Source organism: Perognathus longimembris, chromosome 5 (genome assembly GCF_023159225.1).
Source record: "Perognathus longimembris pacificus isolate PPM17 chromosome 5, ASM2315922v1, whole genome shotgun sequence".
Taxonomy (NCBI): domain Eukaryota; kingdom Metazoa; phylum Chordata; class Mammalia; order Rodentia; family Heteromyidae; genus Perognathus; species Perognathus longimembris.
Window position 1 is genome coordinate 60,115,138 of NC_063165.1, and position 24,191 is coordinate 60,139,328.

Genomic DNA, 24,191 nt, shown 5'->3' on the forward strand with positions numbered 1-24,191 from the left:
GTTTATGTGGTACTGAGGAATTAAACCCAGAGCTTCATGCATGCTAGGCAAGCAGTCTACCACTAAGCCACATTCCCAATTCCTTATTTTCTTTTTCTAAATGTTACTATAAAGATGATGTACAGAGGGATTACATTTTTATAATGCAAGCAATAAATATATTTCTTCTTGGAAGATGTTAGTCTGTTCTTCTTTCTTCCCTCCAAAAAATTCTTATCTCAATTAACTAGCAAAATGCTGGAAGTGGAGGTATGCCTTAAGTTTTAGATTACTAGCCATGGGGACCTGAGTTCAAGCCCCAGTATAAGCACAAGGGAAAAAAAAAGAATCTCTGATTTACTCATTTTTCATGTATGATAATAGGAGAAAGTAGAACTTAACTGTAAGAAGGTGTGAACCTAGGAAGAAATTTAAGGGTAAAAGAGATTTGGGTACATTTTTAGACTGAGAATGAGGAAGGAGCAGAGATGGAAGATGGAGTAGAGTGAGGAAGCAAGTGATGATGCATGTCCAGGAGGACTTGTAAAAGAGCTGTCAAGGCTCATCCTCTGGAGAGATTCAAGTGAAGACTCAGCAACAGATATTGGCAGTATATAATAAGAAAGAAGGTACAGTTAGTGAAGGGCTTCCCCAAGAAAATCACTCCCGTGGTCACATACAAAGAAAGAAGTTTAATGTCAGTAACCTGACAGGCTACCACATGGGCTGAAAGCAGCAGCTAGTGAGGACTACAATTTGTCTGTACAGGTTGGATTCATGTGGAATGTGTGGGATAGGTGGGGGTTGCATTATTTTGGGGGGTGGGTGTCAGTTGTTACCAGGTTTGGTTGAGCTGTACAAACAGGATATTGCTTCAAGGGAGGAGCTGCTGTTACCAATTGCAGCTGCCTATTTCAAAAGGCCCTGTATCAGCTAATTTTCAGGAAGGGCCTCCATTGAGTGTCTTCTGAGATGGAGATCAGGCTGATAGTACAAAAGTAATAAGAAGGAAGAAATGTGATTTGGTGTGAGGATGATTAAAGTTATAGTAATTATTATCATCCTCATTGTTGTTGTTATTTATGCCAGCTCTGAGACTTGAATTCAAGGCCTGGGCACTGTCCCTTAGGGTTTTTTTGTTTGTTTGTTTTATGTTTATTTTTTTATCAAGGCTAATGTTTTACCACTTGAGCCACACCTCCACTTGTGATTTTCATTGTTTTATTTTGTTGATCATTAATTGGAGACAAGAGTCTCATGGGCTTTTCTGCCCTACCTAGCTTCAAACTGAAACCCTCAGATCTCAGCTAGGATTGTGGACATGAACCACTGGCTCCCCACCCAAAATTTATTTATTTATTTATTTATTTATTTATTTATTTTTTAGTTTTAGCAAGGACTTATTTTACTGTAATAAGGTAAAGATGAAAAGATGAAAAAGAAAGAAACATGTCATGTTTCCCACAGGAAAATACTCAAACTGATGATACCTATTGTAACTTTTATACATTCTGAGCTAGGAGAATACATGAGGTCATGCTGCCTAGCAACTCCCAATTTTAGACAGCAGCTCTTGGTAAGACTCTGAGGTCTATCTAAAATGCAGGATTCTTTCTGTCTGTTTACAAATCGTAAGGAGCCTTTTAAAAAAAATGTAACATCTCAAAGGGGAAAACAGACTTTAAATAGCCTTTTTCTCCTCCTGTTTTGGTTGGGGTGGAGGGTTGAGGGGTCGGTAAGGGGGCATGAGGGGGTGTGTTTTACTTTTCTTTAAATTATCTTTAAGTAGTTGTACAAAGGAATTTCAGTTCAGTCAGTTTACAGTACAATGATGAGTGATGGGAGGAGAGCTTAACTGATCCCCTGTTTTTTGTTTGTTTGTTTGTTTTGTTTTTGCCAGGCTTGGACTCAGGGCCTGAGCACTGTCCCTGGCTTCCTTTTGCTCAAGGCTAGCACTCTGCCACTTGAGCCACAGTGCCACTTCTGGCCGTTTTCCATATATGTGGTACTGGGGAATTGAACCCAGGGCTTCATGTATACGAGGCAAGCTCTCTTGCCACTAGGCCATATTCCCAGCCCAGTCTATGACTTTTATCTCCAACTAATCAACAAAAAGCTGGAAGAGAGATCATGGCTCAAAATGGTAGTGCACTATCCTTAAGCATAATAACTCAGGACAATGCCTACGCCCTGAATTCAAGCCCCAAGACAGGAACACAAAAGCATTACCCTCAAAATACTTATAACTATATAAACTGGAGTTGTTTCATAATTCTGAAATGCAACCAGTATGAATAATATTCCAGGATGAGAGAAAACTTACTTCTAATCTCAGCTAGATAAAGTTCTTAAAGTTTATTTGCAAAAAAGGTGTTAGGAAAATGAGGAGACTGGAAAAAAAATAGACAGGACTCAATTACCAGTAGGCTTCAACCATTTATTGCCAGCAAGGGGCACAGACTTTCCCGAGGGTATGGAGGTTGTACAAGGGACTGCATTGGGGGTCCCACCTATATGAGTCAAGGGAACAAAGGAATGAAAATCAGGCTGTAGTTACTTGGGGGCTAGGGGTGGCTACTTTCAGTCAGGTCCAGAGCACAATGGCCTGCCTGAGGTGATGAGGACTTTCAGCTGAGCCTAGGTCTGAGTGGCCTGCCTACGGGCCAGGAGGTGAGCGCACACCTGGTGTTTTGCTTGACCTGGGGGAATAAGGCAGGATCCAATCCTTTATATTCCATCTTTAGATATATAAAATGATTGGGCCAAAAGGGGAGAGGTAAGCCCTTCATACTGAGTCTTTGGTACATAAAAATTGGGCTGGGAGGGGAGACCTGGAACGAGGCTGGCAGTTGTCTTTTCTACCTACTTCTTGCTGACATGGGGGCATTGAGGAGTCACTGGAGATGAGGTCTTCACAGTCCAGATCTGTGCTGGGTGAAGCAGGGTGGCATGAGTAAAGCCTCTGCTTGCCTGCAGTAATAGAATGTCCTTGACTTGCTCCCAGGTAGTGTCCTAAGTGGGGGGATGTTATCCTGCTAAAGAGAAACTCTTGATATAGGTGAAATCAGGCAAAAGACTGACAAGGTGGCAGGACCAGTAGATATGAATGACACAGGAAAATACACCCTGGGAACAAGACAGAAAAGTTCCATTTGATGGGGCTGGGGATATGGCCTGGTGGCAAGAGAGCTTGCCTCGTATACATGAGACCCTGGGTTCAATTCCCCAGCACCACATACACAGAAAATGGCCAGAAGTGGCGCTGTGGCTCAAGTGGCAGAGTGCTAGCATTGAGCAAAAAGAAGCTAGTGACAGTGCTCAGGCCCTGAGTCCAAGCCCCAGGACTGGCAAAAAAAAAAAAAAGAAAAAAAAGAAAAGTTCCATTTGGAGCACAAGCCCAGTTGTAGCACATTACAGGGAAGGAGGAATTTCCATGTAACTGAACTTGGGGCAAGAAAGGAGTATCTAGGGTTTCTAATGTTTGGGTAGGGAAAGCATGGTGGACTGGTGAAGAATAAGCAGTTAGAAGCTGGGGCTGGATTGGAGTAGTTAAGGGCCCTGTAGTAGGTCTTGGTAGATGTCTGGATTATAGAGATGGATGGCACCCAGGAAGGTGTGGAAACAAACTGCCCTGAGACTAAGGCTTACTATAAGTTCCTGTCCAGTTAGGAGAAAGACAGGTATGGACATCAGGTGGGCATGCTTATTAACTATTTTATTTTGATCTCCTGGTTCTGGTTAATTTTGACAGAGTGAGTGCAGAGTGACTCCATTCAGGATGTGACACCATCCCTTCTTACTCTAGGACAAGCTTTGTCTTGGTGCTCATTGTTGGGATGGGTTGTCCCAGTCTCTTTTGTCAGTCACAGGTTTTGAGCTCAAGGCCTGGGCACTGTACCTAACCACTTAAGCTCAAGGCTAGTACTCTACCACTTTGAACCACAGCATTACTTTCAGAATTCTGCCATAGCACCACTTCCAGAATTCTGCTGGCTATTTAGAGGTGATAGTCTCACATGGATTTTTCTGCCTGGGCTAGCTTTGAACTGTGATCCCCAGGTTGCCTCTTGGTCCCAATTGAAGCAAGAAGGAGATCGAATAGAAATATAGTTATTCTTAATTGTAGATAACATTTTACAATACTAATTGAGGTTAAAACATTGTAGGTCAGGTAACATTCTTTAAAAACAAATGTAATCATCACTTTACTTATGTAACTGTAACCCCTGCTCATCACCTTTTCAATAAAGATAAAATTTAAAAAAGACACTGTAGGTGTAATTAGGCCTTTGTGATTATAATGCAGAATGTAGGAGTTGGTGTCCTTTTAGCTCTATATCCAAGGCAGCTTACATATCAAACAGGGAAAAATGGCATTTGAGTTAAAAGGTGTTCATTTGAAGGACCTTGACATAAACATCTAAATGAACTTTAGTTTACAAAAAAAATTTCTTTCATAGAGGACATAAAAATAGGATGCCGGTTTTGCATCAGTGTATTAATCTTGATCTTATTTAAATCACAGCCAACTCAAATACATACCAACTTTACTCATAAGCTCTATCTTTCGAGATGCATCTCCTACATACTCGAACTGTCTTCCTCCCTTTTAACAAGCAGCACACTTGATAATTAACTCTTTAACATAAGGTTCACATTAGTTACAATTGCAGTCAAAAAGCCAATAATTTTTACACCATGATGACAGTTTTCATGTATTACAATGAGATTACTTTGAATATGTTCACACACATACACTTGTACACAAGAGTTTCCTCCTTCCCTTTTTCCTTTCTTCCTTCCTTCCTTCCTTCCTTCCTTCCTTCCTTCCTTCCTTCCTTCCTTCCTTCCTTCCTTCCTTCCTTCCTTCCTTCCTTTTTTGCCAGTCCTGGGGCTTGAACTTAGGGCCTGGGCACTGTCCCTGAGCTTCTTTTGCTCAAGGCTAGCACTCTACTACTTGATCCACAGTGCCATTTCTGGCTTTATCTGTTTATGTGGTACTGAGCAACCAAACCCAGGCCTTTATGCATGCTAGGCAAGCACTCTATCACTAAGACCCATTCCCAACCCATGCACAAAATTTTTAAGGTGCACTTAGATTTTAAAAAATGAAAATTGGCCCTAAGTTTAGAACCACGTGGTTAATGCTAGAAAAACAGGCAGCACCAAACAAGATAACCAGAACAGAAAACCTTTAAGGCAATTTTGGTAAAGCTTGGTGAGATAGTGGAGGTCACATGAAAACACACCATGTGGCTTTTGTGTCTTCCTAGGTGGGTATCAATCTCCACGGCCTACAGAGGGTTAGGGGTGGGAGGGGGTCCTCCAAGGAGCCTATAGCCACTTCCTAAAGGAGTTTTGCCTTAGGGAGAAATTAAAATCCAGATTCTGAAGTGAGTAAACTCAGGAAAGAGACAAGGAATGGATTAGTGCCCAAGTCCCAAAGACAAAAAAAGGGCTAATTTGTTTTGGGTATGCTATCTAACTGTTCCCATTTAGGATATTTAGGTGGGAAAAGGAGAGAGAAGTAAGAAAGAGAATGTGGCCCCAGTGTGTTTGCCAGCCTGCCATTGTCAGTGCTGATGTTCAAACAAGGTTGTTTGCTGGTTCCTGTGACCATATTTACAAGACAAGGAAAGTTGCTTTACCTTTGGAGGCTTTTCAGTTAGGTCTAGAGTGTAATGTCCTGCCTGGGGTGAAGGGGACTTTCACTGAGCCCAGGTCTGAATTGCCAGCCTGCAGGCGAGCAGGGAGAACCACACCAGGTGATTTGCTTGACCTGGAGGAACAAGGTAGGAGTTATTCCTTCAAGAGGTTTATGTAGTGATGGTAGGGATGTGTTAATTGTGCAACAAATCATTCTTGAATGAGAGTAGTGAGTCTTTAAATACACACAAATATTTCCACCAAAGGAATGTTCACCTTACATTTAAATAGACTTAAAGCAGTTAAAAACACAAGAGCTATTTGCTATGTATTAACTTAAAACCTACACAGAAACCAAAGAACATGGAGAGAAAGGAGATGGAAGGAGAGAAGCTGAAGTTACAGGAAGACGAAAAAGCTTGGAAACAAAGACCATCACACTTTATAACAGTTCCAATCCATTTAAATGTCAGTCAGTTAAACTTAAACTTTAAAATACAGGATGTGGGTAGTTAAATCTGGTCAGTCATTGTTAGGAAAATGGAGGAAAACAGAAAAGGAATAGACTGGACTTGATTCTCAACAGGCAAGGACTGTTTATTGCCAGCAAGGGGCACCAACCTTCCCACGGGTTTGGGGGTTGTATAAGGGACTGGATTTTAGTTAGGGTGGGCTTATTTGGGTTTTAATAAGGAAGCAGAGGATAAAAAATAAGCTATGGTCTCTTGGGTGGTCAAGGGTGGTGTCCTTGGCCAGGCCCAGATTGGAATGCTGCACATGGGGTGAGGGGCTTTCAGCTAAACCAAGGACAAAATGACCTACCTGTGGATAAGGAGGTGAGTGCCCACCTGGTGTGCTTGACCTGGGGGAATATGGCAGGAGTCAATCCTCAAGTCACAACTTTTACTTAGTTGTAAGTTCATCTGCAAAAGATTGTTTTTAAGTAAAATATTTTTAAGCTCAAGACAGTTATAAAAAAGCAAGGTAAAGAATATGAAGGCTTTTGAGCCTCTCCCCCTATCTCTTCATCTGCCTGAAACTAGTAATCTTGACTGTCAATCACCTGACTGTGAGTAAGCAAAGGACCCCAGACTTTGAGGTCACTTCCACATCTGCTGAGGTCATTTCCTAAACCACTCCAGTCATAACTCTCTTGGAGAGGAGGCTCCCCAGGCTCTGAGATCACTTCCACATCCACTGTGGTCCCACCTCCCACCTTTCCCTATATAATACAGCTCAACACAAGTCCCCTCTTTTTTTTTCCTTCCCTTCTCTCTCTACAAGCCTCCATTTCATACAGACTAGCAGTCTGCTCTCCCCACAGTATACTTTTTCTGCCTGAAACAGGTGGCAGTTTCCTTTTAGAGAACCTTGCAGAGCTTTCCATACAGCAACATACCATGTTTCCATCCTTTGCCATTTTCTAACTTTAAGTCAATAAGGAAAGTTTTTGGCTAGTTTCTGGGGTTTGGACTCAGCACTGTCCCTGCCTTCTTTTTGCTCAAGGCTAGCACTCTACCACAGCACCACTTCCAGCCTTTTCTGTTTATGTGGTGCTGAGGAATTGAACCCAAGGCTTCATGTATGCAAAGCAAGCACTTTACTGCTAAGCCACATTCACAGTTCCTCAATAAGGAAATTTTTAGTTTCACAGTTAGGTTACATCTGTAAGACTGGCTACACACACACACACACACACACACACACACACACACACACACACCTCTACCTCTGTGAGATTATGTTGGTACAGAAACTCAGTTTTTCCAGTTTGTTGTTTGAAATATGTACACCACATGCTAGTCCTATATAAGGTAAATGAGCACAGGAGAAATGTGTGGGTTCATAGAAAACAGTCAACTAAAACTCAAAAGGGCTTTCTCTTTCCCTTATCTTTATTTGTGGAAGTTATCCAATGATTTAGTTAATTATCTTGCATACTCTTGAATGCCTTCCTGAGCTATTGTATTGCATTGTCTCTGTTTTTTAGATTTGAGTAACCTCAAATGCTAAAGGATCAGTAGGACTGGAAACATCACCAGAGAACAGATGGACAAAAGTACTTGGAAATAGAGCTGGTGACCACTGTGACTATGAGATATCAAGACAAATGCTTCCATTATTGTTAACATTTGGATGATGATACATTCTATTATCATTACTAAGGTTTTGTTTTGTTTTGTTTTTTTGGTCTAAGAAGTTGGTTTGCAATGCTTCCACTTACTGGCTGACATTTTACTGGGTCACACCTCCAACCCTGACACATTCTTGTTGTAAATGCAGCCTTAAGTAGTTTGAAGAAATAATCTGCTGGGAAATGAATTGTCAAGAAAAATGCTCCACCCAACTGTCTCATGGTCACATTGAATTAAATTTAGTAGAAGTGGCTCTGTGACTCAAAATGGCAAAACACTAGCTAAGTATGAAAGGACAGTGCCCAGGACCTGAGTTTAAGTTCCATGACTGGCAAAAAAAAAGAAATTAAAATAAATTTAGATAATTTAATCATTTTGCTTTTATTGTTCTCCCTGGATTTTGTCTTTCTCATCTCTGCATAGAAGCACTTAACCCCCTGTCCCTGACTCTGTGGAAGAATGTGTAACGTACATGTGCTGCCCACCAGCATGGCCACAAGTGTTTATGGCTAGTAATTGTTCTGACTGGTTACTGTATCTGGTCTGATGAGTCAATGATTGTGTCTCATTGGTTATTCAGTATTCAGGGAACTAATCACTATTGTGGCTAGAAAGGTGGCAAGAGTCTGAAGTCTTACTAGCCTGTTTCTAAATGCTTGCGTTCTGATTCGGAAAGAAAGGGAAGGAAATCTAATTTGACTGTGGAGGAAAAGTCTTTTTGGGAACCATGAATGAATAAAGCAAACAAGTCCTGAGTCCTTAGCTTGAAAGAGGAGATATGAAGTTCAGTGGAGTCTGAGAGCTGGAGTTAGGGAATTCTGCTCTGCTTTCTGGAAATGTAGTGTGGAAGGCATCAAGATCCCTGGGAGGGAAGAGGCATGTGGTGAATGGCAGTAGTCACTTCTTTGGTGGTCTTACAGAGATATTCCTAGTTTAATACAAAAGTAGTAACTAACCCAGCCTCAGAGAGAGAGAGAGAGAGAGAGAGAGAGAGAGAGAGAGAGAGAGAGAGAGAGAGAGAGAGAGAGAAGAGAGAGAGAGAGAGAGAGAGAGAGAGAGAGAGAGAGAGAGAGAGGAACAGGCAGTGAATTCTTCAGTACAGGAGACCTAGTAAGCCAATGTTCAAAAATCAAACCTCTTTCTCCTGTCCACCCAAACACTTGGTAATGTGAGATTCCAGAACTCTGTATGGTATGTTCCTAAAGAGAGTCTCCAAGAAGGACTGCAATTCACTTCTCAGTAGCTCAGTAGAATGGCAAGCTGAAATGGAAAATAATCTGTTCTAGAAAAATTGGTATTTCAGTGGATGCTGTTGGTTCACACCTGTACACTTAGGTACTTAGGAGGCTGAGATTTAAACATCATAGTTTGAAGCCAGCCAAAGAAGACAAATCCATTACATCCAATTACCTCATAAAAAAAGCCAGAAGTGGAAGTGTGGCTCAAGTGGTAGAGCACCAGTCGAGCAAAATAGTTAAGCGAAAGTGTGAGGCCCTGAGTTCAAGTTCCAGTACCAGCACAAAAAGAGAAACAAAGAAAAAAGAAAAAAAAAACAAAAAAAATGAGCAGAAGGGTGATATTTCTTGGGTATTATGGGTATGATTCATGCCAGCAACTTAAAAAGAATGTACAGCCAGAGCTTCATTTTCTTCCCATTTGAATTGAGAAATTATTTTTTTCCAAAAGGAACTTAGACAAGTAAAAATAGCCATGAGGAAACGATTTGATCACTCACTTTTGTAATAGCCCTTTTAATAATAAGACATACTTGCCTAGCATGTGTAAGAAGAGACTTTTAGTATTTAGAGGACTTCATGAAAGAAGAAAATTCTGAAGACGAGATTGTCTCAGAGTCATGCCAGCGAGAGATCTTCCTCCCCATCCACATTTTGCCCCTCTGCTTAGTATGAAAAGATGGTTAAAATAACTGGAATTTTCGTTTATTATAGCTCATTTTTTTCTTGATTTAAAAATTGTTATTATGCAGGTGATATGCAGAAGGGTTACAGTTACATAAGTCAGGTAACAAGTACATGTCTTTTTGGACAATTATGTCTCACTTTTTATCTATGATTCTACTTCACAATGTTTTTCTTTTTTTTTTCCTCTTCAAGGAATGAGATTTTATTTTGAAGATGTGTATTCAAAAAAACTTAGCAACGTGTGAAAACTCACTCCTGAACTTCCCTGGACATGATTCAGAGGCTAATTGAGGAAAGGGTTGAATCTTGGGCTGTGAGTGACATTTGCAATCTGAGGTCGAGAAACTGGGGAAGTTGGCTTCAGGAGGAGGAAGAACTTCATTGCTGTTCAGGGGATGGAGTCGGTAGACAGACCCAACCTGTCTCCGATGGAAAGGAAAGTTTCCTTTACCCTCATTTCCTTCTCCTGAGTGACCGTGTGGTGGGCCATGGCCATGGGGATGGTGACCACGGGAACCTTGCCTATAAGGTGGTGGGTCACAGGGTCCATGGTCATGGAAATCATCCTGGTCATGGGGAAGGTGTCTGTGGTTATGGGGTCCGTGAGGATGGGGTCCGTGGGAGCGGTGTCCATGAGGATGGGGTCCGTGGGGGTGGTGTCCGTGGGGATGGGGTCCGTGGGGGTGGTGTCCATGGGGATGGGGTCCATGGGGATGGGGTCTGTGGGGACAGTGTCCGTGGGGATGGGGTCCGTGGGGACTTGGTTCATGGAGCTTACTGGAGCTCTGATTATGAGGGGGCATGTGGGTGCCCTTGGTGTCAAAAGGAAAGTGATGACATTTTGGCCCTCTCGGGGGCGATGGTGGAGGAAGTCCTTCTCGACGTGGTGTTCCGCTTGAGTTATCATGTTCTTCTGGGGGAGTCAGGCACCCATACTTATGTGGGCCAGGGGGATGCTGATGATGGAGGGATCCACCCGGCTTAAAGGAATGTTTGCCGGCATGAGGATGCTTATGCCCACCAAAGTGATGTGGATGGCCTGGAAGTGGTCGCACAGCACTGACATTTCCACACTCCTGGAAAAGGACACAGAGCGGTGAATCCCGTCATGTAACACAAAAAGTTAGATGTTTAGTTTGATTAACCAAAGGCTCCCAGACTTCTGGATTTCACAGATCAATTTAAAAAGTAGGATACCAAACAAGGTCACACATTTTATCTGCCCATGTCAATATTTCAAATACATACAAAAACTATAATTATTTTGCAAGAGGAATAACATTTTGACAACAATCAGAAAGTTGATATCAGAATAAAGATTTATCTTTTGTTTTCTTTTTTTTTTTTTTTTTTTTTTTTTTGCCAGTCCTGGGCCTTGGACTCAGGGCCTGAGCACTGTCCCTGGCTTCTTCCCGCTCAAGGCTAGCACTCTGCCACTTGAGCCACAGCGCCGCTTCTGGCCGTTTTCTGTATATGTGGTGCTGGGGAATTGAACCTAGGGCCTCGTGTATCCGAGGCAGGCACTCTTGCCACTAGGCTATATCCCCAGCCCAAGATTTATCTTTTGGATGGAATATATGTTGCACTATGAAAAATTTAGTTATCCTGACTGTTTTCATTTCAGATGAGATCGGGCGCGTTCAGGGTGGTATGGCCGTAGACAACTGTTTTCATTTCAACCTAAGCAGGTGAAACTACAATATGCAATGACACCTCTCTGCAGACTAGTATTTGCTAAACTAGTGTTTTACATTGTGCATTCCCCATGGAATCCTGAAGTATACCGATTAAACATTGTGTGTGTGTATGTGTGTGTGTGTGTGTGTGTGTGTGTGTGTGTGTGTGTGTGCGTGTGTGTGTTTGAGTACTGGGGCTTGAACACAGGACCTGGGCACTATGGTTTAGTCTTTTCACACATGACTGCTACTTTACTACTTGAATCATGACTCTACTTAGTAGCTTTTCAGGGAATAACTAGAGATAAAAGTCTCATGGACCTTTTCGCAGGGATTACTATGAACTGTGATTCTTAGATTTTAGCCTATTGAGTAGCTAGAATTATTGACATGAGCCTCTGGTGATTGGCAACATTCCTTATTGCTAGAAGACAAACTTCTAGAAGAGCCTCTTGTCTCTCCTTGTTCCTTGTTCAGACTTTAACCTTTTTTTTTTTTTTTTTTCCCTTGCTTTACTTAGTCTTTTGGGACAGAGTCTCCCTATGCAGCTCAGGCTGGTCTCAAACTCACAAGACTTCTATCTTGAATGCTGGGATTACAAGTATGTACTGCTATGTTCAACAGATTTAACCTTAAAAATATCTATAGAAACATGTTTATGGTGGCAAAGCCTATCTCTTCTTTTCTCTTGCTTTTTTTCTGATATAAAAAACTGTGAAGAATACCTTTTTGCTCACTTACAAAGTAGCATAAAGATTTCTGGGATAGATGTAAAATATTAGTTTATATATCTTATTTATGGAATTTTGCATGATAAATGTGAGGCAAATTCATTCCCTCTAGCTCCATATCTACTAATGAAAGCTAAGAAGAAATCTTAGTGCTGGAGTTCTGATTGCAAGGACCATAAATTAGTCAACTTATCACAGCTTTACTTTTTCTGTAGCATTTTACTAGCTAATTGGAGATGGAATCTCCAGGCAGGCATAAATGACTTGAGCCCAGCATTTATTTCTCTCAAAACTTACTCCTTCCTAACTTTTAGAAAAAAGATCATACTTTCTGGTGCCATAGTAGTAATTGTACTTCTTTTCCTAGACGCCTACTCTCTCTCCCTCTCACCCACCCTCTCTCCCTCTTTACCTCCCTTTCTTCCTCCCTCCACTTCCCCCGGTCTGTCTTATACACACACACACACACACACACACACACACACACACACACACGTACACACTATACACACATGAAATATGTGAACCTATTATTTAGTCTGGCATTGCTCATAAGAAAGAATACTCCAGCTAGGTGCCGGTGGCTCATACTTGTAATCCTAGCTACTCAGAACACCAAGATCTGAGGATCATGGTTCAAAGCCAACTCAGACAGGGAAATCTGTGAGACTATTATCTCAAATAAATTATTCAGACGAATCTGGAAGTGGAGCTGTAGCTCAAGTGATAGAGCACTAGCCTTAAACACAGAGTCTCAGGCACCTAGGACCTGAGTTCAAGCCCAGGATGGGCAAACAAAAAAGTATGCAGAGAAAGAAGGAAGGAAGGGCTGGGAATATGGCCTAGTGGCAAGAGTGCTTGCCTCGCATACATGAAACCCTGGGTTCAATTCCCCAGCACCACATATATAGAAAATGGCCAGAAGTGGCGCTGTGGCTCAAGTGGCAGAGTGCTAGCCTTGAGCAAAAAGAAGCCAGGGACAGTGCTCAGGCCCTGAGTCCAAGGCCCAGGACTGGCCAAAAAAGAAGGAAGGAGAAAGAAAAAGAAAGGAAGGAAGGAAGGAAGGAAGGAAGGAAGGAAGGAAGGAAGGAAGGAAGGAAGGAAGGGAGGAAGAAAGAAAGAGAAAAAGAAAGAATTCTCAGTAACTCACCTCAAAGCTGAAGACTTCACAGTTCACATCAAGGTGTTCTGGGGTTTCCAAGTCAGAGGCTTCTACATCATAGGACAAAAGTGCTCTGCAGAAACCAAAGACCTACAGGAGAGAAAGGAGCCTATTATTCTCTCTCTCTCTCTCTCTCTCTCTCTCTCTCTCTCTCTCGCTTTCTCTCTCTCTCTGTATGTGCATGCATGCATGCCTGTGGTGTGCAGTGCATGCGTGTATGTATTTGTGTGATGAAGGTTCTTAAGGAGAGTAATGAGCTTCTAGACATTCTGGAAAGGAAATATACAGGCTGCTGAGGTTCTGTAACATGAGTGGTGCCGGTGCACTGGGCTTTCCCATGTGAAATGAGGAGGAACCATTGCTGCTTTGACCTAGAAAGAAAATGCTTCTAGGAATACCAAAATCGAGAGACACAGGGTAAAAAAAAGACAAACAACTACAAAAGCAATACTTGCAAAACTGTTTGGTGTAAATGAACTGAACAACTCATGGGGGGGGGGAAGGAATAGGGGGAGAGGGGAGGGGGGAATGAGGGACGAGGTAACAAACAGTACAAGAAATGTATCCAATGCCTAATGTATGAAAATATAACCTCTCTGTAATTCAGTTTGATTATATATATATATGAAAATGCTTCTACACTGAAGACCTGGGTTGCCTAGGACTAGAGAGAATGTGTAACTTTAACTGGACCTTTGAGAGTGTTGGGAAGAAAAAGCTAGTGCAAGCATGAGTTTGCATGAACCCTGTTCACCCTAAGTATAAAGGCTACAATGGTTTGCCATTCCTGTGTTCCAGAGGCCCCTAAATCCAGCCATCAAAGGACAGGAAGAAAACTCTTCTTTAAGCACTCTTGCCACTAGGCCATATTCCTAGCCCCTTGTGATGATTTTTTTTTTTTGCCAGCCCTGGGGCTTGAACTCAGGGCCTGAGCACTGTCCCTGGCTTCTTTTTTTACTCAAGGCTAGCACTCTGCCACTTGAGCCACAGCACCACTTCTGGCTTTTTCTATACATGTGGTGCTGAGGAATCGAACCCAGGGCTTCATGTATACAAGGTGAGCACTATCACTAGGCCATATTCCCAGCCCGAAAACTCTTCTTTAAAAAAAGAAAAAGTAAACAACAACAACAGACTGATGAGGATTGAGGCTCTAAGTACAATTTCAGAGCCAGACAGACCAATGTTAATCCTGCTTTACCACTTACTAATGGTAGAGTTTAGAAGAGTTATACTAAATTCCTGAATTCAGCCGTTGCAAAATATGTATAATACTATGGATACCCAGATTGTGAGAGGGCTTAATGCAATGAGCTAAAGCTGGAAAACACAGCCTGGAGCCTTCTCTTCTCTGGCTGTCCCAGTTCTACCATTGGTCTAGCTCACCACCCAAACAACAGATCTTGTTAGGGCTAGAGCTGGAGGAGGAAGTGGTTTTTGTTTTTGTTTTTGTTTTTGTTTTTTTCTGGCGACCTTTCATCAGGAATCTAGAACTGGTCCAGGTTGAATATTTGAACAGTCAGAGATGGAAACAAACAACTTCTTCCCATTCAATGAGGGAGGATTTACTACTAAACCTCAGAGAAGCCCAGACTTGAAATCAGAATTAAAATTTCATGTTCTAACTTTCTAGCTAAAGGTAGTTAAACCCCTTGTTCCAGAGAAGTAGAGCAAACAATTGCTTTCTCATCTATCTATCTATCTATCTATCTATCTATCTATCTATCTATCTATCATCTATCTATTTATTTTTGTGCCTATCCTCTCATTTGAACTAAGAGTCAGGTGCTGTGTGTGGGTTCCCCCCAACCCCTAACCCCTTCAAGGCTAGCACTCTACTTTTGAGTCACAGCTCCACTTCCAACTTTTTGATAGTTAATTGGAGATGATTCTCATGGCCTTTCCTTCATGGGCAGGCTCTGAGTTATTATCCTCACGTTTCAGCCTCTTGAGTAGCTAAGATTACAGACGTGAGCCCACCAACACCTAGCTTGCTTCTCCTTCTGAGTGAGGGTGTCATTAGGCTCTTTCCAGACAATAACATGTAGAGAGGTGTGATTTCTAAATTGTAGGTCAGCATGCCTCAGTAGGTGCATGGATCAATTTGTAAGCGATTAGAGGAGAAATCCTGCTGGATTTGGCATGAGAAGAAATAATCTCAGCTTGGTTTTGAACTTCCTTTCCTCTGCTGGACCTCAGTTATCTCCTCACTGGTCACCAGGTATCCCTGCAGGCATCACTATGGAAGAGGAATTGATGAGAACTGCCTGGCATCTAAGGTCTCCATACAATGCTTAGTAGTTTTAGTGAGCCTTTAATCCTCATGGATCACAAACTCAATTTTAGGTATATAGGAACATATACATATGTGTGTATATATATGTATATATAGTCTAAAATTTTAATTATATGATTTACTGAACTTTGCTTTGCCTAGTTTCCCCATCTACAAATCAGGGAGAGAAAGATGATATTACATATATATTAGTTATTAACATCAATGTGTTAATTAACTAATGTGTTAACTAATCAACACATTAGTGTTGATAACTGGTAAGTCAGTAATTAACTTATTAACACATTAGTGTGTTAATAACTAATATACATGGAAAACAGTTAGAAAAGTACCATCAGGAAGTATTTTTCTAGATATTTCATAGTTCACAGATTCTGTGTGTGTGTGTGTGTGTGTGTGTGTGTGTGTGTGTGTGTGTGTGAATCCTGAGACTTGAACTGAGGACCTGAGTTCTGTCCCTTAGCCATTTTGCTCAGTGTGGTCAGTCTACCACTGGAGCTCGCATTCCATTTCCATTTTTAGTGAATAATTGGAAACAGAGTCTCAAGGACCTTCTGGGGCTTATTATGAACCTCAGTCCTCAGGTCTCTTGAGCCTCCTAAGTAGCTAGGGTGCCCCAGCACCCAGCTTTCCCAGCCATTTCTTATACTCACTTTAGGTTGTCTAGGGAAAGCATGTGTGGAGCAGTTCCTTGCAGAGAAGTCCACATAGTAATTGGTTCTTTCTCCTCCTCTCTCTAGAAGAGATGGGATCAACAGAGTTTCAGGAGAGAAAACATTTAAAGGAAAAGCAGTGTATATCTGTACCATCCGGTTTATTATAAAGTACTATGAGAATTAATCATCAATACATGCCATTTTTCTTCCAGTTTCTGACTTTTAAAAATGTGTCACATAGTGATACAGGGAATATCATTTCATTGAAAGGTTCCACTATCCAGATACAATCAAATATAATGTAAACCATCACCCTTACTCTACTCAAGCCTCTTCTCAGAGGAGTAAATATCTGGAGTTTGATGTTTCTCCTTCTAGCCTTTTCTTACATATAGAACCACATAGATTTAAGTATTTCATATAAATGGCCTCATATGGTAAGCATTATTATGTTACCTGCTTTTTCTCTTCACTATGGTCCAATTTATATAGTTTCCAGATATTCTTTATATTAACTATACTGTAAGCATTCTACTGCTTTCATGCACCAGAATTTATATAGCTTGTATATTCAAACTGGATAGCAAGCACCAGCCAGCTACCCTACAAAATTCCCATGGAAGGAAGGGAGGCCCTGAGTCCTGGGACTGTGAGACAGGAAACTAGCTCCAGCTGCACCAGTGTGTGTAGTGAGGTCCTTTCTCTGAGCCTCAATTTTCTATCAGACATAACAAGGTCAAAGTTGGATGGTTTTAAATAACTCATGGAACCCTAATAGGTTCTTGTCTTTCCCTTTAGATTTACTCCCTCTCTGTGAGATATCCACCCCTTCCTCAATGCATCTTTCAACTCCTCAAAAAATAAAAAACTTGTAGAAGACAAGGAACTCATTTGCACATCTATGAAGCTTCAAAGGAATTTCAATTGTACAGCAGATGGAGAGAGCATGCCACTTAGTCCATGGCTGCCCAGTTAGAACCTGGGCCTCTGTCTCCAGAAGGAGACATTAATGGAGCCTCACCACTCTGGCAACTCGCTCTACTTGTTCCACTCTGAAAGAGGAAAAGTCATGGTTCTGCTTTTGGTACTCATCAAGGGCTTTGTCAGCTTGTTTTCTGTAGACTTCAGTATCTTCAAAGAAATCGAAGAGTACAGGACTGTCTTTGTTATTGCTCAGTGCTGAAGCAACTAGAGAAAGAAGATGATGATGTCATGGATACAAGATCAGAAATGACCATATCCAAGCTGAGACTCAATACACTCCAAGCAAGTGTAATGGTGCAATTAACGACATTTACCTTCTCAGTTATTACATCTCTAAAATAGAAAGCTTTGTAAATTGTATTTTATAGCCTTGAGGTTATGAAATGAGATTATCCACAATACATGCGATACAATATACACATATAACTTGCTCATCAAACCACACAACTAGTAAATGATTAGTGGGATTTAAATTCAAGCAAACCTCACTCTAGAACTGTCTCTACAGTGATGCCACACTACCTCTGATAATATTGAATTTATTTAAAGACACCTAGACACCTACAAGGGGAAAGTTTCCTCCTATTCTCTCTCAGGACAGTGAATAATAATGGAGATCACAAGGGGATGGATGCTTTCTGATGTACATCATGGTATTATACTATGAATTTCACTATATGATTTGGTTTTATATTAATCAGAAGGTAATTTTCAATTTTTACAGATTACCATACCTGAACTTGTGGTGCAGTTATAGTCATTCACACGTAGTGCCTGAGGTTCATCTGAGTGTTTTGTAGCTTTTACCTTACACTGTCCAATCACCTGCGAAGAAGTGGATTTTGCGTTATTGCATTATAGCCTTCCTCAGGTTGCATGTGTAGAATCATATAAGGGAAGAAAAATATTCTCACCTAAGCCTTGTACTGGTGGCTCATGCCTGTAATCCTAGCTATTCAGGAGGCTGAAATCTGAAAGTCACGATTTGAAACTACTTTGAACAGGAAAGCCCAAGTGACGCTTATCTCCAATTAACCACCAAAGAGCTGGAAGCAGAGTTGTGGCTCAAGTGGTAGTCACCAACCTTGAGCCAAAAAGCTGAAGGACATAAGCCAGGCCCTGAGTTCAAGTCCCCATGCCCCCAAATACTCCTACCTATAATGCCCTTGGGGTTTCTTTCATCAAGCCCCTTCTCTAACTCTGCATTTCCTTAGTCTGTTTCTATGTGTTTGTAGCACAGCCTCAGCACTCAAAACTCTCCTGGGCCTAGGGAGAAACTCTTCTAGGTGGATCATATATCCTAAACATTTTGGGATAAAGCACTAAGACTCCTTGTATGCAAACCTCTCATGCTTTGTGAATGAGATGCTAGATGTTGTATCTGCGCTTTGTCATTTTTGTGTTCTTTATCTGTGGCAGACAAGTTGGCATCTCATATCCAAAATGTACAGCCAGACACGATTTCTCACTGCAACGAATCCCCTTGGCCATGCCTGCTGCTGGGACACACAGGACACAATTATGAGTTCATAGACTGTTAGGGCCATGAAGGACCTTAGAGTCCATCTATTCCAATCCCTTCTATTATTTTATGATTTACACAGAGGAGACTGAAATCTAGGAGTGTTTGGTAATTTGCCTGAGGACTCACAGCTGGACATGCTATCCCAATGGACCAAAAGTCCTGCTGACCTACACTGAACTGGATTCCTAGGAATCACTCACAAGACAATATTACTCAAGGTCAACATTATCTTCAGCAATCTCAAGGCCTAAATTGCTCTTATTCTTCTTCTAGTCCAGACATGCCATTTCCTTAGTGAGCAGAGCAGATACAAGATACGAATAAGAGGAAAGGAAGGATACCCAGTTACTACGATATCCGTGGGCCTTCTAGAAGCAGGGGCACAGTCATCCCAGTGTTTCCTGGATAGGACCCAGCAGTCAGATTCTTTCACATCTAAGACTAAGTAATAGACAGTCGCAGATTCCTGAGGAATACAAAAGAAACAACAGGTGAGTAGGATGTAGGAGACCAGAATTTTTTTTTTTGTGTGTGTGTGTGTGTGTGTGTGTGTGTGTGTGTTCCAGTCCTGAGGCTTGAACATGGCCCTGGGACCTGTCTCTGGGCATCTTTTGCTCAAGGCTAGTGCTTTACCACTTGAGCCACTTCTGGCTTTTTCTGAGTAACTTTCCAGCCTAGGCTGGCTTTGAACTGCAATCCTCAGATCTTAGCCTCATGAGTAGCTAAGATGATAGGCATGGGCTACTGGCACCCAGCTAGACCAGAGAGTATTTTTTGTTTTGTTTTGTTTTATTTGTTTTGTTTTTGTTGCCAGTCCTGGGGCGTGGACTCAGGGCCTGAGCACTGTCCCTGGCTTCTTTTTGCTCAAGGCTAGCACTCTACCTCTTGAGCCACAGCTCCACTTCCGACTTTTTTTTCTATATATGTGGTGCTGAGGAATCGAACCCAGGCTTCATGTATACGAGGCGAGCACTTTACCACTAGGCCGTATTCCCAGCTCCTATTTTTTTTTTTTAATGAAAGTAATTCCTCCCTCCTTCCCTCCCCTTATTGTTCCCTTCCTCCCCCTTTTCTTCCCTCCTTCTCCCACCCCCCACCTTTTTAAAAAACAGGGTCTCACTTTGTAGCCTAGGCTGCCCTGGAACTTCTACCTCAGCCTCTAAGTGCTGGGACTATCACATACCATCACACCTGGCAGCAATCTATTTCCTAAATACAATTTCTACTCATTTTCAGATCTTTGAGGATGTCCCATCTTTGTGTAATTTGATCTATTTTTAAAAAAAATAAATAGCTTCAATGATGATTTGCAAATGCTCTTGTTAACTGGTTGTGATGTTGCCTCTGTCAATGAGCTTTAAAAGGCTATCAGTAAGCAGCATAGTTTGATTTGAGTAGAGGTGTTGAAGGTACAACAAATCCAAGTGATGCCAATCACATCACAGTTTCCAATCTGTGTTTGTAGCTGACAGTGCTCACCATTTCTATTCCTAAATTCACATTTCCTACCTTGATTTCAACTTGCTCAGATCTAAAACTACTCCCTTCTCTTGCAAACCAGCTGTCTCTCAACTTTCCTTGTTTTTGTCAGTGGTCCTTACATAATTATTGCTTTGGGTTCTGGCTCAAAAATGCAAATAAACTTTGATTTCTTTCTTTTCTTTGACTATCCAGAAACCACACTATCGAATCAATCTACCTTTGAAATGTTTCTCATATTTATTTTCCATTCTCACAGCTTGAATGTCTACTGCTGGGTCTAGCCCTCTTTTCCTCATTCCCAGATGCATGGAATAGCTTCCTACTTTGTGTCCTTGTCACTAGCCTTCATCCCTCCTTATTTCCCCAGGCACTGCGCTCCTCTCTCAGTCCTCTAACCCATGATCCGTATTGCCACTCAGAATTACTAGCGTATTACTGTGCCTATTTGTTTTGTGTCCTACACATAAGAGAAGGAGTGCTGTGATCAATAAATTGTTCATTGAATTTCAAATTTCTGCACACCTATTCTCTGAATTCTGCAGTATATCCTTTTTTTTTTTTTAATACTTTAGAGGGTAAACTGCTTTGCTTGTCCTTTTCAGTAATCCATGGTCTAGCCTCCCTCATTTCATCATTGCACCAAAGAGAAAACAGATGATGATGATGATTTTGAGAAAGCTGAGGTTTTCTTCAGCATCCTTTGATGATCTCTGTCAGCCTATCAAATGTACTCTCAATAGGCATGCATTCTGCCAGGCACCAGTGGCTCCTGCCTGCAATCCTAGTTACTTAGGAGTCTGAGATCTGAGGATTGCAATTCTAAGCTAAGTCCATTATACTTTTACATCCAATAAACTACAAAAAAAAAAGGAAAGAAAAAAAAACTCCAAGTAGAGCTGTTGCTCAGGTGGGAGAGCACCCACCTTGAGCAAAGGAAGCTCAGAGACAGGGAATTCCCAGGTCCTGAGTTCAAGCCCCAGGACCAGCACAAAAATAATTAAATAAGGGAGTAAATAAATGTGAATCTAAGTGAAGGAACTAGGGTTGTTTGGCTTGAAGATAAGCTCACTATATGTATATAAATAAATTGATATGTTGAATTGAACCCCTTTGTAACTTAAAAGTTGTTGGTTTTTTTTTGGCCAGTCCTGGGGCTTGGACTCAGGGCCTGAGCACTGTCCCTGGCTTCTTTTTGCTCAAGGCTAGCACTCTGCCACTTGAGCCACAGCGCCACTTCTGGCCGTTTTCTGTATATGTGGTGCTGGAGAATTGAACCCAGGGCCTCATGTATACCAGGCAAGCACTCTTGCCACTAGGCCATATCCCCAGCCCACTAAAGTTGTTTTTTTTTTTTTTTTTTTTTTGCCAGTCCTGGGGCTTGAACTCAGGGCCTGAGCACTATCCCTGGCTTCTTTTTGCTCAAGGCTAGCACTCTGCCACTTGAGCCACAGCGCCACTTCTGGCTGTTTTCTATATATGTGGTGCTGGGTAATTATACCAAGGGATTCATGTATACAAGGCAAGCACTCTTGCCACTAGGCCATAGTCCCAGCCTGTAACTTAAAGTATTTTTAAAAATACCCCCATAATAAAGATAAGCCCTCTGTTTTTTCTTACAACATCACATTCAAGGATAGCCTTTTCAGAGCCAATACCCCTCTAATTTGCTTATTCAATTACTCTCCCAAACCACCTGCCTTTCTTACTTGCTACCCTCCTAGGGATATGTGGTTAGAATTTACCTTCAATGTCTTACTCCAGACCTCCTATTTTTCAAAATCTAATTGAAACTTTTTCTCCTCCAATCTTAACAAATTTTCTGTCATTAAGTTGCTCCCAATTTCTAGCCTATGTACTAAATCACTGAAGGCATCCATCCAATCTTATATAGTTTGCCTATGTGTGTAAGCAGACTAATATTTTTTGAGGGCATGTCCCTCCATTAATTCTAGTTTTTCTTTTGAAATACCTAGCATTCAAGTAGGCTCAGCAGAAGTACTGTCCAGTGCCTAAGGATTTAGACATTGGTTCATATTTGAGAACATGCCAATAGCGAACTAACTTGAAGAAAAGAAGAACAATGAAGAGCACTCTTAGAAACTAAACAATCAAACCTAGACCAAAAGCTATTCATTATGCAAAGAGGCCAGTCAGGGCCTAGAATCCCCTTTGTCCCTGGTACCATGGCCTCCCAACTCAGCTCTGCCATGGGTGAGTTCTCACCTCTTTGTCCAAGTAGGCATCAGCAACCCGCAGCAATTGGAAAAGATAGCCTTTCCAGCGCCCTTTATTGATCAGGTCCAGCACTTTCTCTGCCACAGGCTCAGTGTCATTGCAGTTGATGGATTCACAGCACACAAGCACTGGAGTATGGAGTAGAGAAGCAATGCTATGGTGAGCACTTTCATTGTGTTATACCATCGCAAGCTATGGACTATCATATCAGAGAATTTTATACAGGTGTTTCTCAATACACACATACACACACAATATTGACAAAACAAAGTCTTTGTACATTTCTGTTTCATAACGAGGTATGTTCACCTTGACCTCAGGTTCAAATGGCCACCAAATAGGCTGTAAATGATTAGTGGGCCCTGGGGACAAAAGTTTAGACTCACCATTGGTGTGAGGGTGAAACTATGACAGGTACAAATCTGGCTACTTCTATTAAGCAGCAGATCCACTCCCTGTGGGGGCTGGAGAAATTTCTCCCATCTGCCGTCTTGGTGGGATATCTGGACCACTCTAAAATTGCTCAGTTGAGGGCTGGGGATATGGCTTAGTGGCAAGAGTACTTGCCTCCTATATATGAGGCCCTGGGTTCGATTCCCCAGCACCACATATACAGAAAACGGCCAGAAGTGGCGCTGTGGCTCAAGTGGCAGAGTGCTAGCCTTGAGCAAGAAGAAGCCAGGGACAGTGCTTCAGGCCCTGAGTGCAATCCCCAGGATTGGCAAAAAATAAATAAATAAATAAATAAATAAATTGCTCAGTTGAATGCAACTGCATCATCTAAGAAAGGCGACATGTTCAACAGTGAACATAAGAAGAACTGACTTCAGGTAGAATTGGATGCTGAAAAGGTGGTGACCCCGCAGACCAATCTGTATTTCTAATCCTGGCTGTTACTTTTTTATTGTGTGACAGCTGGGTATGGAGTTAAGTGGGGGAACAAAACACTAGTGTCAGGGAATGATGGAAGCAGTGATGGAACTTGAGGTATACTGGAATGAGGAAATAGGGGACCACAAGTCTGTGTAGCATTCCTGAATGTAATTTGAACCATGCACTCAGGAAAACACATGAAATTAGCAAGAAAGAATGAATTAGCCAAATCCTCAGCAATCCCGTCCAATACAGCAGTAGTAACACTCCCTTATACTAACATCTTTCCTTCATTCCTTCCTTTGTTTCTCTCTCTCTCCTCTCTCTCTCTCTCTCTCTCTCTCTCTCTCTCTCTCTCCTCTCTCCTCCCTCTCCCTCTCCCTCTCCCTCTCCCTCTCTCCTTCTTTTAAGAGATGCAGCATGCTTTTACTTCTTCATTTTTTGGTCTTTTTTTTTTTTGTAACCAGTCCTGGGGCTTGAACTTGGGACCTGGGTGCTGTCCCTTAACTTATTCTACTCAGGGCTGGTACTTCTACCACTTGAACCACATCTCCACTTCTAATTTTTATTTCAAATCATCATTTTCAAGGTGATATACAGAGGAGTTAGAGTTTCATAAGTCAAGTAATGAGTACATTCCTTTTTGGATGATGTCACCCCTTCCTTTGCTCTCTCCCAATTTTTCCTTCCATCCCCCACCCACAAGTTGTACAGATCATTTTCAGCATATTGTCTAGATAGTACCACTGCTACATTTGTTTACCCTTTATCCCTCCATTTCCGGGCCTCCTCTAACCCTCCCAAAGAGAGTTAACAAACAAAATAAAAAGAAAATAAAGCAAATGCTCTGTCTTCTTGACGGCTAATTGGAGATAAGAGCCATTGGATT

General features: G+C 41.7%; 1 protein-coding gene across 1 annotated transcript; it reads right to left on the minus strand.

Annotated features, from left to right (window-relative positions):
- Positions 1 to 9,864: 9,864 nt before the first annotated feature.
- On the minus strand, positions 9,865 to 22,863 carry Hrg (histidine rich glycoprotein). The gene is given in 8 exon segments (XM_048346994.1): positions 9,865 to 10,758; positions 13,240 to 13,341; positions 16,201 to 16,281; positions 17,225 to 17,391; positions 17,922 to 18,012; positions 19,065 to 19,178; positions 22,418 to 22,536; positions 22,539 to 22,863. Coding segments are annotated over 8 exon segments (1,713 nt in total). The 5' UTR covers positions 22,723 to 22,863; the 3' UTR covers positions 9,865 to 9,903.
- Between the last annotated feature and the right edge of the window lie 1,328 nt (positions 22,864 to 24,191).